The sequence below is a fragment of the Lycium ferocissimum genome, chromosome 9 (assembly GCF_029784015.1).
Source record: "Lycium ferocissimum isolate CSIRO_LF1 chromosome 9, AGI_CSIRO_Lferr_CH_V1, whole genome shotgun sequence".
Taxonomy (NCBI): domain Eukaryota; kingdom Viridiplantae; phylum Streptophyta; class Magnoliopsida; order Solanales; family Solanaceae; genus Lycium; species Lycium ferocissimum.
Genome location: NC_081350.1, coordinates 24,768,476 through 24,787,495, shown reverse-complemented (window position 1 = coordinate 24,787,495; position 19,020 = coordinate 24,768,476). Strand labels below are relative to the sequence as shown.

General features: G+C 33.8%; 1 protein-coding gene and 1 long non-coding RNA gene across 2 annotated transcripts; both read left to right on the top strand.

Moving 5' to 3' along the window:
* The first annotated feature begins 3,067 nt into the window (after nucleotides 1–3,067).
* On the top strand, nucleotides 3,068–7,256 carry LOC132029991 (protein NUCLEAR FUSION DEFECTIVE 4-like). Its single transcript, XM_059419436.1, has 3 exons — nucleotides 3,068–3,477; nucleotides 5,442–6,370; nucleotides 6,690–7,256. The coding sequence occupies exons 1-3, from the start codon at nucleotides 3,166–3,168 to the stop codon at nucleotides 7,168–7,170; spliced, it is 1,722 nt and encodes a 573-aa protein (XP_059275419.1). The 5' UTR covers nucleotides 3,068–3,165; the 3' UTR covers nucleotides 7,171–7,256.
* On the top strand, nucleotides 3,492–5,236 carry LOC132029992 (uncharacterized). Its single transcript, XR_009407967.1, has 2 exons — nucleotides 3,492–3,831; nucleotides 3,878–5,236. It is a non-coding gene; the product is annotated as an uncharacterized LOC132029992 (long non-coding RNA).
* Nucleotides 7,257–19,020: the final 11,764 nt, after the last annotated feature.

Below are 19,020 nucleotides of genomic sequence, written 5' to 3'. Positions count from 1 at the left end.
TCGTAGAATAAGATCCTCTCTATAGCTAGCGATTTTTTATACATTTTTATTCATTATTATACACTTTTATACAAGATAAATATATTTTTATATATTATTATTTTATTCATATACAACGTAGATACACTGCTTATGTAGATACTAGATGGCCTATGCCCGTGCTGCGCACGGGCCCAACACTTCGGATTATAATGTATCTATGTATATGTAGTTGTGTTTAGATAGTGATAATATATATATATATATATATATATATATATATATATATATATATACATACATACTATGTTCAAAATACGATTAATTTAACATTACAGTTTGTGCTCCGTATCTAAAACTTTATTATATTCGTGTTTGCTATGAAAATTTATTATTACTTTTTAAAAGAGAAGATTTGTTTAAAAGAAAACTATTTTCCTCTCTTTGAGATAAAATAATAGCAATATTTAAGCATCAGTTGATACTTTCAATTTTAATTCAATTAATTTAAAGGTGTAAAATACTTATTATTGTTTATCAAATTTTGATTTGGATAATTCTAATTCAAATTATTAAATTAATTTTACATGTTTAAGACGAAACAAAGTAGAAATTGATTTTCTATTTAAACGAAGAAATGCTATTTTTTAATTTTTGGTAAATATTCTCGTTTAGCTCATTTTACTTGTCATATTGTCTTTTGCATGGTTTTTTAAGGAAACGTGAATTAGAATTATAATTTGACTAATTTACCTTATTCATTATTTGATCTTCATTTGATATTAATCTCTTTTCACATTTATTAGAGTAAGAATAAAAATAAAAAAATAATTAAATTGTATCTTATTTTTTAAATATATATATTTTAAGTATATTTATTTTAGTAAACATAACAAATAAATGACATGGTGGAATAGCAAATACAGCAATTAAATATTTTGAAGAAAAGTAATAATATGAGGTCCATGTTTTCTTTGTCTGTAATAATTTCATTTCTTTCCCACTAATGGGTTAATACGTGTGTATAGAATGAATCCACTATTATTGACTTATGGATATCTTTAATTATATGAATATTGTTTGTTTTTTTAATATATGGGGTGCGCGTTTTTTTTTTTAATATGGGGTCCACTTTTTTTTTAATGAGTTTGGAGGGTGGGGTCCACCTTTTTTTTTTTTAAATATTGCTTGGCGTTTTTAGTGTGGGGTCCACTTTTTTTTTTTTTTTTTTTTTTTTTAAGAGGATCGATTTACTTAAGACGTAAACCGACTTCTATATAGTAGAAAAATAGAAATATAATAAAGTATTTCTATCTACTTTTTAGAAAAGTTGGTAATATAAAGTATAAAACGTTATTTTTTTGCCCTTAAATAAAAAAGTGGGTGGGACCACAAAGGATTTTTTTGCCCTTAAATAAAAAAGTGGGTGGGACCACAAAGGATTTTTTTGCCCTTAAATAAAAAAGTGAGACCAAACACGGACGACGATCTTGCCTCTATAAACCGGCTCTTCTATATAGTAGTAATAGTAAAGTAATACATATAATTTTTTTTATCAAATTTTGATTTGGATAATTCTAATTCAAATTATTCTATTAATTTTACATGTTTAAAATGAAACAAAGTGAAAATTTGATTTTCTATTTAAATGAAGAACTTCTATTTTTTAATTTTTAGTAAATATTTTTTGTTTAACTCATTTTACTTGTCATGTTGTTTTTTATACGATTTTTTAAGGAAACGTCAATTAGAATTATAATTTCACTAATTTACCTTATTAATTATTTGATCTCCATTTGATATTATTTTTTCTTTTATGACATTAATCTCTTTTCACATTTATGAGAGTAAGGAAAAAATGAAAAAGTAATTAAATTCTATCTTATTTTAATATATAAGTATTTTAAGTATGTTGCTATACAATAATTTCATTTGCTCCCACTAATGGGTTGATACGCATGTGGCAATGAATCCATCATTATTGATTTAATTGTTTGATTTTTTAATATAGGATGCACTTTTTTTTTTTAACATTGTTTGTTTTTTTTAATATGGGATTCACTTTTTTTTTTTTTAATATTGCTTGATTTTGTTAATATGAGGTCCGCTTTTTTTTTTTTCCCGTGAGTTTGGAGGTGGTGGGTTCCACTTTTTTTTCTTTTTCTTTTTTTAATACTAGTTAGTGTTTAATATGGGGCCCACATTTTTTTTTAATATTAGTTGTTGTTTAGTATATATGGGGCCCACAATTTTAAAAAAAAAAAATTGGAACGGACGACGAAAAAGTTGAGCCAACCGGCTCTTCTATATAGTACAACTATAAATATTATATAATAACATATAATGTTGTATAAATACTGTTGCAAGAAAAATTAGCTATGTGGATGTAAATTAAAAATATGGCTATGTGAATGCAAATTATGTTAAGTTGGACGGTATATTTTTGAATTTTGTTTTTAAAGGTTTGTCCAAATATCTCTGACATGTTTTAAACCAAACATAAATTTTAAAAGTCTTTCTTTTTTAATTTCTTAAACTCCATATTCAATCATATACTGCAACATAAACTGCAAGGGCCAAATTATTACACCCTCTGTCCAAATTTCTTTGCCATTTTTCGTTTCTCCAAAGTCAAGTTGACTAACCTTTGAAGCTAGAATGGATCAGATCAACACAAATATCTTTTTTTTTTTAAGAAAAATTAGAAATTAAAAAATTTATATTATAAGTTGTAATTCTTCTCATGTCAATATGATGAAAAATATATTTAAAATGTTAATCAAAATTTATACTATAATTTGAATCCCAAAAGCTAAAAGTGTCACACAAATTAAAAATAAATGAAGTATTTTCATCGCTTTAACCATTTCGTATCGGAGGCCATTGATCCAACTAATTAGATGGGCAAAACAACTCTACAAAACAGAGGAACTCTCTTACTATTAATGACCTCAACGTCCAGTGGGGATATTACTAAATATATACAACAATTGAAGGTTCATTTCATCACTTTATGTCACAATCAAAAGCCCCATTAAAAGTACTTATCTATTTAGCAACGAACGCATATAAATTAGGCCACGTAAACTCCGTATATAACGCAAATTCTTTCCAAATTCCTACACCCATAGACTTACACATTTCTTATTATTATTATTCAATTTCAATAGTAAAGCGTTTGAATGCATGGCAGGACATGAATCAAGAAAATGGATGATTTTAGTGGCAACCATATGGATTCAAGCCTTCACCGGAACAAACTTCGACTTCTCAGCTTACTCGTCGGAATTGAAGGCTGTTTTGGGAATTTCACAAGTGCAGTTGAACTACCTGGCAACAGCATCCGATCTTGGAAAAGCGTTGGGATGGTCCTCAGGGTTGGCTCTGATGTATATGCCGTTGTGGTCCGTCATGTTCGTGGCTGCTTTCATGGGATTATTTGGTTATGGGATACAATGGCTTGTCCTTCTTGACCTCATTTCCTTGCCTTATTTTGTGGTTAGTATTATTGTTTCTCTCTTTTTTGCTTTCCTTTTTACTCAGTCAGAAAGTCTACAGTATGACATCCCTTAAAAAATAATTACAACAATAGCAGTTTCCAATAGACCACCGGCATAAGAATCCTTAAAATATAATTATAAGTAATAATTTCTAGAAAAGTTAGATTAATAAGTTGGAAAATAAGATAGGGTATAATGAGAGACTGTTAGGGTATAATGAGAGACTTTTCCTGATAGACCTTCTGTTAGAGAAGGAAAAACAGTTCACAAAAGAATCAAATGTGTCTGCCGGAGTCGAACCCGGGCTATTGCTTGGAAGGCAATTATCCTAACCGTTGGACTACAAACGCCTGTATAATTTAGTAGTTTAGAGTTATTATACTGTTAATATACATAAGTAAAGAATTTAACTCTTTTGTTCAAGTTCTTATTCTAGTGTAGTAATAAAGTTAAAAAAATACTTAAGATCAAGTGTTCAAATTCTACTGAATCCCCATTCATTTTCTTGAATCCTTTTTATGAATCCCATCACTCTGTATTCTGCCTTGAATTTTTTCATGGAGGGCATCTGTATAAAGTATGAACTTAGTTTTTAGTTTTCTTAATTACAACTGTTAATAGTTTAAGAAAATAATTTCATGAAGCCGAAGGGACAAGGTAGTTCCTAAAACTCTTTGGAAACTACTAGTGCAGACAGAGAGAGAAGAACCCTATGAACCCTTTATTTCGAGTATAATACTATAGGAAATATTTTAAAGCATAAAATACAGATATTGAAAACCACTTGAAGATTAGTGGTCCGTGACGTAAATTCATTGAACAACTCTGGTATACATTACATCAGCAATAGAACTTTATTCAGAATGATCCTAATTAGTGCTCTACTAAAAAAAAGTGGAAAAAGTTTAAAACTCTAAGGTCTTTTTTCCTTTTTTGGTTCTCTTTTTAGATCATTTTCTTTTTTTTTTTTGTCCACCAGTAGTTCTTATCCACAGTTTCGATGTAAAATTTATTGAAAAACAACATTTCTGGTATAGTCAAGTAATGGATATTTCTAGAGGTATACGTTTTGTTTGTAACAGAAGAAAACAGGCACTAAAGAGACACTTGTCCTTTTATCATTTGGGTTATTCTTTTGTGAAAGCTCTATTTGAGCTGCATTTGGGTATGGTCCAAAGTCCAAACTATAACCTCCATCTATTCCTTTTGTCCATGAACCTATCTTTCATCAGTTATATCATATATGTCCATTTCAAACCGTTGGTATTTACAAATCCTAACAACTAAAATCACTTTTTTTTTTTTTGGTAACAACTATGAATATTACCATTAACAACCAAAAACAATACACCTCTAGAGCACCTAATTTCACAAATCAGAAATTTGGCCTCCAATAAAACAGAAAAAATCTAGTTACACATTAACTGCTGCAATAAACCTTTTACGTGCTTTCTTAGATGTTCTAAGTAAATCTAATCTCTCGACAGTGTCCTTTCTAATCTGCGTTACTACCTCAGCTCTATGTACATTTACTCCTTTGAACAACTTCCGGTTTCTAGCTCTCCAAGTAAATCACTTTTTCTAAAGAAAAATTAAACAAATTATTTCCTAAGGATCATCATATTCTTGGTTGCATCTTGTCTTCCGTTGCTGCTTGTAATATGTGACCTCCTTTGACTAACTGACAAGGTAAATAGGCTGCTCACTCCTACAGAAAGAATTAGAAAGTGAATTATATACATATGCAAAAAAAATAACTATATCCCTGCTGCTACGTTCATTTGGTCGAGCAAGGTCTTCCCTTGTCTTCTATGTATGGCTGGCTCTTCTTGATCTTGAGGTCATGGGGTAACTCGACCGTAGGGAGACGGGTTCAAGAATTTAAAATGTTTACATATAATAAGATTACACATTATGAACTTACTGACTCTATATTCTGAATTGTGCTCAATCTGTTGACAGGTATTTTTACTTTGCTTGTTAGCTGGATGCAGCATCACTTGGTTCAACACTGTTTGTTTTGTTCTGTGCATAAAGAATTTCCCTTCTAACAGACCTTTAGCACTTGCACTCACTGTGAGTTTCAATGGAGTTAGTGCAGCTTTATACAACCTTGCTGCAATTTCTATAAACCCTTCTTCCACTCAAATTTACCTTCTTCTCAATGCCTTCATTCCCTTTATCACCTCACTTGCAGCCCTTGTTCCAATTCTTAGACAACCCCGTATCGATCCCCTTCCTTCCAATGCCATCAAACATGAACAACTCATATTCGTTGTACTTAATTTCCTAGCTGTAATCACTGGCCTCTATCTTCTCTTTGTCCATTCAGCTGATTCATCAACGGCTCGTGTCATTTTTGCTGGTGCCATTTTACTACTTGTCCTTCCATTGGGAATTCCAGGCATTATTTATGCAGGGGATTGGTTTCAGCATAAAATTTTCTCTAGTTTTACCTTTGAAGGATCCAGCTTCCTACTCGTTGATGCTGACGATCTTGAATTTCATAAAGAGTTACTGAGTCGCGAGAATAGCCAGATCAATGTAACGTCCTATGGTAATGGACCGACTCTTACATTAAGCCTGACGAGGATTATTGGCACTGCTGGAGTTAGTGATGAAGGATGTTGTGGAAAAGTAATTGAGAAGGATCAGTTGTTCATGCTTGGAGAAGAACACAAGGCAGGAATGCTGGTAAAGAGATTGGATTTTTGGCTATATTATGTTGCATACTTTTGTGGAGGAACAATTGGGCTTGTGTATAGTAACAATCTTGGCCAAATAGCACAATCACTTGGACATAGTTCAATGACTTCTACTCTCATCACACTTTACTCTTCCTTCTCCTTCTTTGGCCGCTTGCTCTCTGCAGCTCCAGATTTCATCAGATTGTAAGTCTCACTTTTCTTCTGTTTTGTGTTTTTCTTTTGGTTTTATGAAGGGGTAGGGAAGAACGGAATGGACCATGACACTTTGGATAGTTCCATTAGGCGCAAAGGTGGATTTAGGACGAGTCTGTTGTTGAAATGAACTCAGTGCTTTGGACTCGTATAATATATACATATGCAAAAAAAAAAAAAAAAAGAAGTTAAACGAATACATGTAATAAGATCACGCATGTTCTGAACCAACTGACTCTGGATCATGAATTCATCTTTGCGTATAGACATGCTGATCTGGGTTGTGATTGAAGTTGAGTGAACTTTGCAGGAAGTTGTATTTCGCAAGGACAGGTTGGCTAGCAATTGCATTAGTTCCAACACCAATAGCATTTTTCTTGGTAGCAGCAAGTGGAAAAGAGGTAGCACTCCAAGCAGGAACAGCTCTTATTGGATTGAGTTCAGGATTCATATTTTCGGCAGCAGTGTCAATAACATCAGAACTTTTTGGACCAAACAGTGTCGGAGTCAACCACAACATTCTCATCACAAACATACCGATTGGATCACTTGTTTATGGTTTCCTTGCTGCTCTCATTTATGATAATAATGCTGCTCATGGCGCCACTTTTACACAACAGATGATGAGTGATTCAGTGGTTTGTATGGGAAGGAAATGCTACTTGTCAACTTTTCTCTGGTGGGGTTGTCTTGCCCTTCTAGGACTCGTTTCGAGTGTGTTGTTGTTCTTAAGAACTAGGCCTGCTTATGATCGATTCGAGCAAAACCGAAGAGCTAATTTGTTAGATTGAGCATCACTTTGATAATGGAGTTCAGCTTACAAATTAAATTTCGACTAGCAATTATTCAGATCAACCCCAAATGAGCTTAAAATTTAGTATGAGCTTTACATAAGTGTTGAACACCAACTTTAAAGGAGATATTTTCTTATCTAAAGGTGTATGGCTCTGCTAATGGTATATGACGATGAACGTTTTGTGAAAGAAGTAAACTCTTTGCAGTTGGCTACTAAACTCGGATAGCAAAAATCTAATTAAAACCTTTTAGTTCATCACTGACAAAATCTCATTAAAATCCCAATCTTGAAATCACAACTAAACTCAAATCTGAAATTTTTTTTTTTTTTTTTTTTTGGGAGTTGGTGTGGTTGGGGTTCGTTGGAAACACATAAGACAAAACTATATGCAAAGTTCCAGAAAGATGAGAGGCGATTTGGACTAGATTTGAGTCAAAATTCAGACCTGGAATGTGTTATTACAACATGTGTATATCACCTTGTCTACATATATATCAGTGTGTATCACAACATTATATATCTGATTATCAATATATATTACACAGAGATTTTTGTGTATATCACCTTGTCTACATATGCAGGACATACAAGAGATAAACAGACATATAGGGTGATGTATACTGATATACATAGCGATATACACGGAATACATGAGTGGAGTCTTGTTCAACCTCGAGTTTCAATATGAAACTACCTCAAAACATCAACATCTCCCAAATTACATCAACATCTCCCAAATTTATATTCAATCACCTAAGATGTTTCTATGAAAATCCAATGTCGAAACAAATCGCAAATACAGCGATCGAAAAAAATTGAACCGAACTTTTATGGTCTTTCATAGTGTTTTCAAGTCATTCAACTTATACATTGCTTTGTCATCTTGCAATTGCTTCTTTATCTTTTGGGATTGCATTGAGGTTTTCCTCTAAATTTGGGAGGAAATAATAGTCCCATGGGAAAAAATCAAGTGAATTATTGAGGTAAAACTCAAATTTGTTCATCTTTTGAAAAAAGAAAGTTGAAATGTGAGGAACCGTGAAGAGTACTAATATGATGGGTGATTGAGAATGGCCAAGGGTGCCAATTATTTTAGTTAAAAAGTTAATTGGGCTATCGGATACCATTATCAATAACAAAATATGAAGTTTTTGCATGGATTGTCCTTCAAACACACTGGTCTTTAGTTTTTTTCCCCTCATATTTGTGGTCTTTAATTTTTTCCTCTGCTGCTCATTCAAAAAAAATATCCAAAACTGTTTCGCTCGGCATAAGCTCTGTAACATTTATCTTCAAAAATTGAACTTTTGTTTCGCTCAACATAAGTTCTATAGGAATTAAGTTATGCAACATAAGTTGTGTAGTATCTTCAGAATATGTTGTAGTGTTTAGAAGCGGAGTTATGCTTTCTGGGGCATATGCTCTTTATTCTTTTTGAGTTTAATAAAGTGCCTATTTTTGTGGAGTTTGATGTGTTTTTGGCCATTTTTATGTTGAGTTTTGAAAGTTTTGCCATGTCCGGCATAGCTTGTAGGATATTATGATACGAAAATATAAACTTATGCCACCCGAGATATAAACCTATGTTGCGCGAAAAATCTTTGAAAGACAAAGAATTTAAACCATAAATTTGAGGGGCAAAAATTAAAGACCACCCCGAAAGAGGGACATTTGTGCGAATGACCCATAAAATATTGGACTATTTAGTGCCGTTAGGTGAGAAGAATTTTTTTTTTTTTTTGCGCGGATTGGCCTTCCTTTGGGGTGGTTTTTAATTTTTGCCCCTCAAATTGGTTGTCTTTAATTTTTGCCCTTCGCCTAATACCCCGAGGTTCTGGGTTCGAACCCCAGCTCAGTTAAAAAAAAGAAGGAATTTTGCAAGGCAGAATATTGCCTTCAAACTCTGCCTTAAGGCAGAATTTTGCCTTCAAAACTCTGCTTTAAGAAAGAATTTTGAAGGTATAAAGAGTACACCGAATTTAACGGAAAGTGATTATACAAACCACAAACACCTATACAGAGGTGAATCTAGCAGAGAGAGATGATACAAATAACTAACACCCATACGGAGGTGCATTAAGGCAACAGGAATACATAAAAAGCAGGAGTATGGCTTCTTGGAACTTGGAAGGTTAGAATTTTCAAGTGGTTTCTTTGTACAATTGCACAGAGCACTGCCAGACATAACAAGTCTCGGAGGCAAGGGATAAGTTTGCGAGAATAAGATAAGGGTTCAAGAACATTGATGTCCTTCGGTTTATACATGTTCTTCCAATCCGGACTTCCCTATAACTTGATCTGCATTAGTTTCCTTTTCTAAGTTGTTACGAAACATCTTCTGTGTGTCTTGCCAATATAAGTGTATGCCAAACAAAACAGTTACACTAACACGATGGGGCAGAGTTTGCAGGCAAACTAAACTGATGAAAAAGTTTTCTCGCAAACTATGCCTTACCGTGTAGAGTTTGCTAAGGCATAGTTTGCCGCAAACTCTACCTTAAGGCATAGTTTGTGTTACACCTAGGAAAAATCTTCCGTTGATGCACAGCGAATAGACTAACGGAGAGCATGAAGTATATGGTATTTCAATAGGTAAAGAATGACATTTGATGACCTTAAGTAAAATTTCAAAGACACTTGATGATAGACGAGAAAGTTTGCCAAGAGAAGGCAAGGCATATGATATGTATCGGAAAGGATTTACGAGTAACAAGTTAATGATGATTTAATGATGCTTTGGAGAAGAGTTATAACGTCCCTTAGATTGTTAATGAGGTGATAAACAAGTGTCAAGAAAGTTCCATAAGGATTGGAGATCAAACGAGTCGATGAGAACGAGATCGGAATGACTGGGCATTATACGGCCAAACATACTGGCCGTACAAAACATACGGACCGTATGTTCAGCCGTATAATCAACCCAGAATGACACCCCTCTATGGACCAAATCTACGGCGTACATACGGTCAGTATAAATTATACGGACCGTATGTTGGTCCGTAGAATATGGTCGGGACTGAATTGTGTTGTTAATAAGGGATTCAAGTTTCATTTTATTTCATTTCCCTTTCACACCCCTTCTCTCTAGAACATCTCTCTACATTTCTCCCACAAGATTTCAAGAGGTATTAGTGTTCAACTTCATCAAACCAAGTAAATCAAGTGTAAGAAACCCATTAAAGTTCATCCAAGACAAGAATCCAAGTGAAGGTGGCTGGGTTTTGCTCAAGTGAGGTGTTTGCACCCAAGATTCATTCCTACACCATCTAAGGTAAGTTTTATGATATTTCCATGTTGTTTAAGGTATTTGAAAGTTGAAACACTTGGATTGTAGAAGGAAATAGAAAATGGGTCATGAATGTGGGAATAGTGTCACTTTTGAGTAAATGTTTGGATTGAGTCATGATTCTTGATACATTATGATTATAATCATGTTATAAATGATATTGAGAACATGGAATAGACATTGTATATGAATGAACGTAATCGTGTGATATGACCATGAATATGGATGATTGGAAGTGAATTGGGAAGTAAGGATAATGTAGGTGAATAAAGGCTATTGTTATGATGTTGTGAATGTCATTATAGATGTTTGGGAGTTGATATGTGATATGGAGGAAGTCATATAAATAAAGGAGATGCTGTCCAATTTTCTCTAGCTCTAGTCATGTATGCTAAGTCATCGATTTTCTAATGATAGTATAACTCTAATGAAAGTAGAAACGTGAGCATTGAAGAAGCACGTGCAAGTGATAGAATAGTTGAACGGAAAGGTATGTAAGACTAACCCTTCTTTCATAAGGCATGGTTCTTTGGTTAAATATCTATTCTTCTATGAGCCGTATAGCAAGCTTAATAAACATGAGAAAGCTAACGTACTTTGTGTCGTAATTTTAGGAGATTTGTAACTAACTTATAATAGGTTATAGATATACAATCAAATATAAGTTGAATGTGGTGTTAGATTTCAAAATGGTCTATATCTGATATGATTTTTTAGGAATTCAAATCCAAATACAAATTTACCACATATCTCAAAACAGTTTACTCAATGTTATCCTCGTCATCACTTATTTGGTTGTTATCTTACGGGAGATTGAAATATAAATTCAGATATTTATCTTAATAGTTTAATGCAAATCCAAAAGACGTCATCTCTGTATTCATTATTTGTGTAATGTTTAGATTATTAATTTATTATTTTTAAATAAAGTTGTATATTTTTTTATTTTTTTAAAAAGTTTGTATATTTGTTGTTATACATTCGTATTTCTATTTTATTTTTTGTCTTTTCACAGGTTGATTATTGTCATAATATCTCAAAAGTTATTAGTTTGTGCTTTTACTGTAAGTGAATATTAGCTGATAACGTCCAAATCCACTCCTCAAAGAGAAAGTGTACACGGTCATCGCAATATAATTTACCCAACTATGAGTCGGGGTCGATCCCACAGGGAACAATATACTAGGTGATTTAAACAAGTAAGGAATTATCACCAACTAAGCTAAGCCAAACACTTTTTCAATATTTGGTTTTTGATTTAAAAAACTGACAAAAATATAAACTAATCTAGAAAGCGAATAAAATGATCAATGACCACAGGCTTGGATATAAGGAACTCTCAAGTAACGATCCAATATATTTTATGATTTTACAACTAAGAGCGGGTTTATGTTAATAGATAATGGTTTCTAAAATCTCATTGAAAGTCTTCCAACCAAATCAATGAATTTCACTCTAAGCTTTTCCAAGCCTTAGAGTGTGATATCAAGCACAACTAATTGAATTTCAAGTAACTTTCCTATTCCTAGCTCAAGTTATAAGATGGGTTTAATGACCCCAATTCTTGTTAATTAATCTTTCCCAACCTAGATTTCCTCTTCCAAGCTCAATCAAAGTAAATGGGCGAGTCTTAGGGTTAGCTAATCCCTTAAGAAACATTAAAGAACAAGATTAATTAAATCAACAAAGACCCACTTCAATAGCAATAAAAATCATTCAATACATAAGCAAAACAAGAGTTTCATCCAACACTTTAATCATAAAATATTTCCATAAACAAGGTTCAAGTGAAGAAAATAAATACTACACACTTAGATATACAATACAAAGCAAGGAATTGAAGAAATGAATTAAAGGTTTAAGAAATGCTCAACCAAATCTTCAAATCTTCAACCCCAAAGTGTGGTTTGAAGATTGGTCATAAAATTGGTTAGGATTCTCTTGGATTACAATTAACTCCTATTTTGCTTTTCTAAACTGAGGAAATTAGCAATTAAAACGGATATGACAGTAGTGAATTCCCTTGATCCTTCTTTTTTCACTACCAAATTTGTGGTGATGTGTAAATTAATATTCTAGAATTATAACAAATGTTTTAAATTTACCTAAAATAAGTTTTTAGTAAATACACACATTTGATCTTAGCAAAAGCTTTGTCACCATTAATATAATATTATTGTAAAAAAAAATGTCGATAAAAGTTTTGGGAGGAAGTAAATTGGACCTCTCATCTCAACTATCAACTTAGGTAATGTGTACTAATATGTTAATGATTAAACGTTATGTATACTGATAATTCATAGTAATAAATTACAAGTGTAGCATGCTAGTCAAACTATTTCGCGAAGCTTCAGAGAAATCTTTAAAAGAAAATTATGGAAGGTCATACGAATAATTTTTGTCGTAAAACCAACTAAAAACGGTTGATTGCGTGTGATACTCTTGTTTTTAAAATGAATTGGTAAGTCATTAGCGTTTACTCGTTCTAATAAAAGTCAAAAACTTTGTACTTATATAGCGTGTTTGATTCCCGAAAAGGTAAATTTTGTCGTTTTTCACCATTATAAGTTGACGTCAATTTGGAGATAAATAGGTAAATCATTGATGCGCGTTTACTCGTTTAATTAGATTTTTTGTCGTAGAGCCAACTAAAAACGGTTGATTGCGTGTGATACTCTTTTGTTTTAAAATGAATTGGTAAGTCATTAGAACATTTACTCGTTCTATCAAAAGTCAGAAACTTTGTACTTATATAGCGTGTTTAATTCCCGAAAAGCTGCTAAATTTTGTCGTTTTTCACCATTACAAGTTGACGTCAATTTGGAGATATATTGGCAAGTCATTGATGAGCGTTTACTCGTTTAATTAGATCGAGAGTCGGAATGTTTGTTCCTGTATAACGTGTTTAATTCATAGCGAAGAAAATAAATTTGTTTTTCACAATTATAAGTGAAAGTCAATTTAGGTTCCAAGAGTAATAGTCCTATAAACATCTTCTTAATTAACAAATATAGACATGTAAGGTGATTGAGCAGAATATATCACATGTAAACAATAGTCTGGAAATTTTATTAGAATGTAATTGATACTAAATACGATATATCGTTATTATAACAATTAAACTATTGTGTTCATTGTAGGGGTCTAGTAGCTCAATTGATTGGCTACTTGAACTTTCATCTTGATGGTAAGAGCTCGAATCCTCACATTGTAATCCCCTTCCCCTTCCCCTACCCCTATGTAATAAGGAAAAAAAAAATGTTGTGTTCATTCAAACCGGATTCTTAAAAACAGATAAATGCATTATAGATCTACACTTCTTCACAGTTCAACAACTCTGCGTCACTTTTATTTTTACCGACCTAGTATTCATACCCACGCGATGCACGGAAAATTTGAAGAATATATTTATGACAAATTTTAATCTGACTTGTTTAAGTACATTGAATCATATAGTATTACTTTAACAAAATTCAATTCTCATCTTATCTTCTAATGCAATGTATTTAATAACAAAACCTTTATGAAGTTAGAAAAGACGGATGATAAGTGCTAGTAGGGCTGTGCATGTTAACGGTTAAACCAATAACCCGAACCGATTATTGAGTTATTGGGTTAATGGTTCGGGTTAATGGATTATCGGTTCGGGTACCGGGTGGTGTTTTTGGGTTATTGGCTTATTGGTTCGGGTCGCGGGTTGGCCATTTTTGTTAACGGGTTACCCGATAACCCGATAATAATTTAATTAATTACACTTCTACCCTTTCATATATATTATCATTTAAGTATCTTGCTTGATTCAATATTAGGAGATGTATGAGTCTAATATCAATGTTCAAAGGAAGTAGTTTTAAAACAAAAGAAAAATAGAGATCCGTATGATTATTTGATCTAATAGATGAGGTGGAAGAAGTATTCTCTCAGGAAATTACTCCTCATTTTCTAATTACTGTGCTAACAAAGTTCCATTACGTGCTTCATAATATCTATCTTGATCAAATCTTCTTTGGTTGTCATCCCATAGTTTATTTGGGAGCAATAGAAAGTATAACTGATTGTTGACAGACAAAGCAGGTTCCACTGGTGGTTAAGCCATTTTTTTGTTGTGTGAAATCTTAACGGTTAACCCGATAACCGAACCGATAACACACAATAACCGATTAACCGATAACCCATTAATCGATATTTTAACGGTTCTTTAACGGTTTAACATATCTACAAACCGATAACCAATAATTTAAACCGATAATTTTGAAACCCGAACCGAACCGACCGATATGCAACCCTAAGTGCTAGGATATCTTGTCAGTTCCTTAAATAGGTATAGAGTTTCTTTTACTCCCTTAATAATATTTTTATTTAACTTTGATCAAAATTATATCATGATTTTCATGGGTGACAATCATTTTTTCCTCTAATTTTGCTTTAAAAGTTAAACACCTCCCCCGACTTTAAACAATGACATTCCCCCTCCTCCCCACCACCAATCATAATTTTGCCCCCACCATCTCAATTGAACTTTGAAGTACCCTTTTACCCTCTATTATTGACCTTTTTCTTGAATATTATGATATAACTTTTTCTACCCCCCACGCCCATCTCAATTGAACTTTTAAGTACCTTTTTTACCCTTTATTATTGACCTTTTCTTGTTTTAGTTTTTTAATATTATGATATATATTTAATGCGGGCGCACTACTGCAGTTGGGTACGGATAACCCTTAGCCTTGGTAGGGCCAGGTATGTATGACACTGAGCTGCCTTGGTAGGGCCAGGTATGTGAAACATCGAACCTTCGTGGTCGGGTATGCTATGTATATGATATCAATATGAGTACGAATATGCTAAGTATATGCAATATATGTGATATGCATATGATATGAATATGGGAATGAATGAAAATATGACTATGAATACGAGAACGGATACGAAATGTAAATGAGTACGGATACGTATACAGATACGGATATGGATGTATGTACACGGATACGCAATAGAAATGGAATGTCCCTATGAAAAGCAAGTAAGTGTTATGATGATGATACTATTATCTCCCATCATATGCCATTTCACATGTTGTCTATTATGCTTTCTTATTGATGTTGATCATGCTTTACATACTCGGTACATTCTTCGTCGACGTCTACTTTTTTTTTTTTTGTGGACGGCGTCATGCCGCGGGTGGCCGGGGAGACGAACTTGATCCATAGCTTCATTATTCAGGGACTACATAGCGGAGCTCCATTTCATTCGGAGCTACGGCTTTTGGTACTTATTCTTTTGTGTACATAATTATGGGCACGGCGGGGTCCTGTCTCGCCTATATGATATGACATATTCTTCTTAGAGGCTCGTAGACATGTGTATATGGTTACATGTGTTTGGCCTTGTCGGCCTATATTTTGGGATATTATTTTGTTAGCCTCGTCGGCTTATGTACATTGATATGGGCATAGTTGCTAATGATGATATAAATGAATTGTCGCCCAATGGGATTAGTATGATGATGAATGAAAAGTATGATTTAGCTGTGTGGCACACCTAGATGTAATGTGAAAGTATGTCAAGAGGTGCCCGGGTGGGTTAGTACCGGGTGCCCGTCGCGGCCCTCCGGTTGGGTCGTGACAGTTTGCAGGCAAACTCAGCCCCATCAGGCATAATTTGCCTGCAAACTATGCCCGATAGGGCAGAGTTTATTGGCAACCTCTGCCTAGCGATTTTTTTTTCGTCTGAGCAGGGTTTCGAACCCGGAACCTTGAGGTTTTAGGGAAAGGGCAAAAGTTAAATACTTCATTTTGATGGGCAAAAATTAAAAACCACCCCAAAATAATGGCATTAGTGCAAATTTCCTAGAAGAAATTGCACGGTTTTCCTTTCAAATGGGCTGATCTTTAATTTTTTTGCCCTTCAAATGGGTTGGTCCTTAATTTTTGCCCTTAGCAATTGAATTTATGTTTAACGGGACATAAATTCTTTAAAGACCCGAGGTATAATTTATAAAATATTATGATGCAAAAATTTAAATTTATACAACGCGAAAAAAATTATTTATTATGAGGGGCAAAACTAAAATCCCATCAAAAAATTATTTATTATTATGGTCATGACCTATTAGGTGAGCCTAGTTATCATAAAATGCCAAATTCTCTAGTTCTAACTCAAAACGGAATGGGCAATCATTGGGGTTGTTCTCTTCTAATGCTGACCTAATAAGTTAGTGGGTAATCGTTGGATAATTATGGTGAAACACCTTTGAACAGACAAAACTATTCATACTTTGCTGTCAAATGAGAGTTCTCACGAGGCTATCTTCAACATAGCCTTCTTCATGCGAGCCCTTCTTATAATAAGTTCCTTTTTACACTCTGTTTGGATGGTTGTTTCCCGTCGTTCATTAATGTACAGTATGGAATGGTATGATACAATATGTTGTTGTATTGTATTTTACTGTATTAGTGAACACAATGTTTGGATAGACTGTATCATTTGTTTTGGTTTAATAACTTTTGTATTATTTGTTTTGATTGTATGGTACTGTATAATAACTTGTAAGTTTATTAAAATACCCTTAACTCTTATTAGAAATTAGTTTATATATATCAATAAAACTCAAGTAAAGGATAAAATAGAAACTTTAAAAAATAAGTAAGTGGTGGATGGGTTAGTCATTAGGGGGGTGGTGGAAGGGTGGGTGGTTGTGGTATGAGGGTGGGGGTAGTGGGTGGTAGGGTGGGGTGAGTGGTTGTGGGGTGGGATTGGGTGGTTGTGAGGGGTAGTGGGTGGGGTGGGTGGTGTAAGGTGGGTGGTTGTGGGATGAGGGTGGTGGTAGTGGGTGGTAGGGTGGGGGTGAGTGGTGGTGAGTGGTAGTGGGTGGCGGTTGGGGTGATGGGTGGCAGAGGGGTGGGGTATTTGGGGTGGTGGAGGGTGAGTGGTAGGGGGTGGTGGAGGGTGGGGTATAATGGATAAATGAAATACGTAACCACGCAAAAACCACCAAATCCGTGGTTACAAAAATTGAATTTTTTCATGGTTATATAACCACGGAATTACAACGGGTTTACAGCACCATACCACATAATTTTAAGAACAATGGATACAAACATAATTTCATAGAAAACCATACATTAATGAACCACGGGCAACAACCATCCAAACTGGGGGTTAGCAACCAAAAAAAAAAAAAAAAAAAGTTCCTACATTTTAGGGCTTTTAAAATATCAACCCTGAACCCCCACCCCCCAACATTCCACCTCAAGAGACATGATTGTTGTTTAAAGTTAATGTGACTATCAGAAAAATACTTGTGTCTGGTACATTTCTTAACATTTAATTAATTTAATTAACTTTGGAAAACGAATACTAAATTGAAAATATTATTTTTACAGTCAACATCAGTACATTACTCTCTAGAAAGAGTTGCTCTTATGAGAATGGTTAAAGGTACATTTTCGGGTTATATATGATTTAATATTAGTTTTGTTTTATATTTATTTTAAATATTTCTCTCCTAGATGATGGTTTATTGCAAATTTTAAACTATTTTGTTCTACTAATTACAAATTTTCTTAGCAGCAAGTCAATTGTTCCATGTTGTGTACAGCTACAGATTACGCCATCGTACAACCTCTGTATAGGTTATGCACGTTCTCACATTTTTCTTACAACCTCTGTATAGGTTATGCACGTTCTCACATTTTTCTTTCTTTTAGTTTTTTGGATACAAACAGGATTAATTATGGTGATGATCACTACGGGTTCTCAAAATGTTGCTTTGATCATGTGCATGAGAATCTTAATTACAATCCAATGCTTCCAAGTAGATTAACTAGTGAAAGACAAATTAAAGGAAAAGACTTCTGAATTATAATGGAGTGCTTGTACTGTTGAAAAACTTAAAAGAACTAGGGTGTGTTCGGTGCGGAGGAAAACAATTTTCCAATTTCTTATATTGGTTCGGTAAAAAACTTTGGAAAACATTTTTTAGGAAAATAAGTTCTTTAAAAATGAGAACAATGACTTCCTAATCAAAGTAGGAAAAAGTCTACAATTGACATTTCATCAACCACCGTACCACCACCCAACCCACCCCCAAACCACTAAACGTCAACCACTCCTACAACCCCACGCACCACCACCACCCCCACCAACCCTCAATTTTTTTTCTTAAAAAGAAGTTTTCAAAAGTTTTTTGTTTTTGTTTTTTACACCACCCACCCCAACCCCCTCCAAAAAAATTAATATTTAAAAAAAAGTTGAATTTGGTTTTCTACACCCACTTCCCCCCATCCCCTTCCCGAATTTTCTACTTTATATTTAATTTTACCTTTATAAAAATAGAAAGTTTGTTTGGTTAAATTTGGTGGTGGGGTGGGTGGTGGCGAGGGATTGTGGGTGTGGGGGGTAAGAAAAAATTTATAAAAGTAAAATAAAATATATGAAATAGAAAATTTGAGAGGGGTTGGGTGGGTGGGACGGTTGAATGGAGCGTGGTGTGGGGTGGGGTTGCGTGGGGTTGGGGTGGGTGGTGGTTTGCGTTAGGGATGGGTGAAGAGGAAGTGC

Coding starts and splice junctions, on each gene's coding strand:
- LOC132029991 (XM_059419436.1), top strand. CDS start 3,166: ATGGCAGGACATGAATCAAGAAAATGGATGATTTTAGTGGCAACCATA. Junction 3,478..5,441: donor TTTCCTTGCCTTATTTTGTG/GTTAGTATTATT, acceptor ATCTGTTGACAG/GTATTTTTACTTTGCTTGTT. Junction 6,371..6,689: donor GCTCCAGATTTCATCAGATT/GTAAGTCTCACT, acceptor TGAACTTTGCAG/GAAGTTGTATTTCGCAAGGA.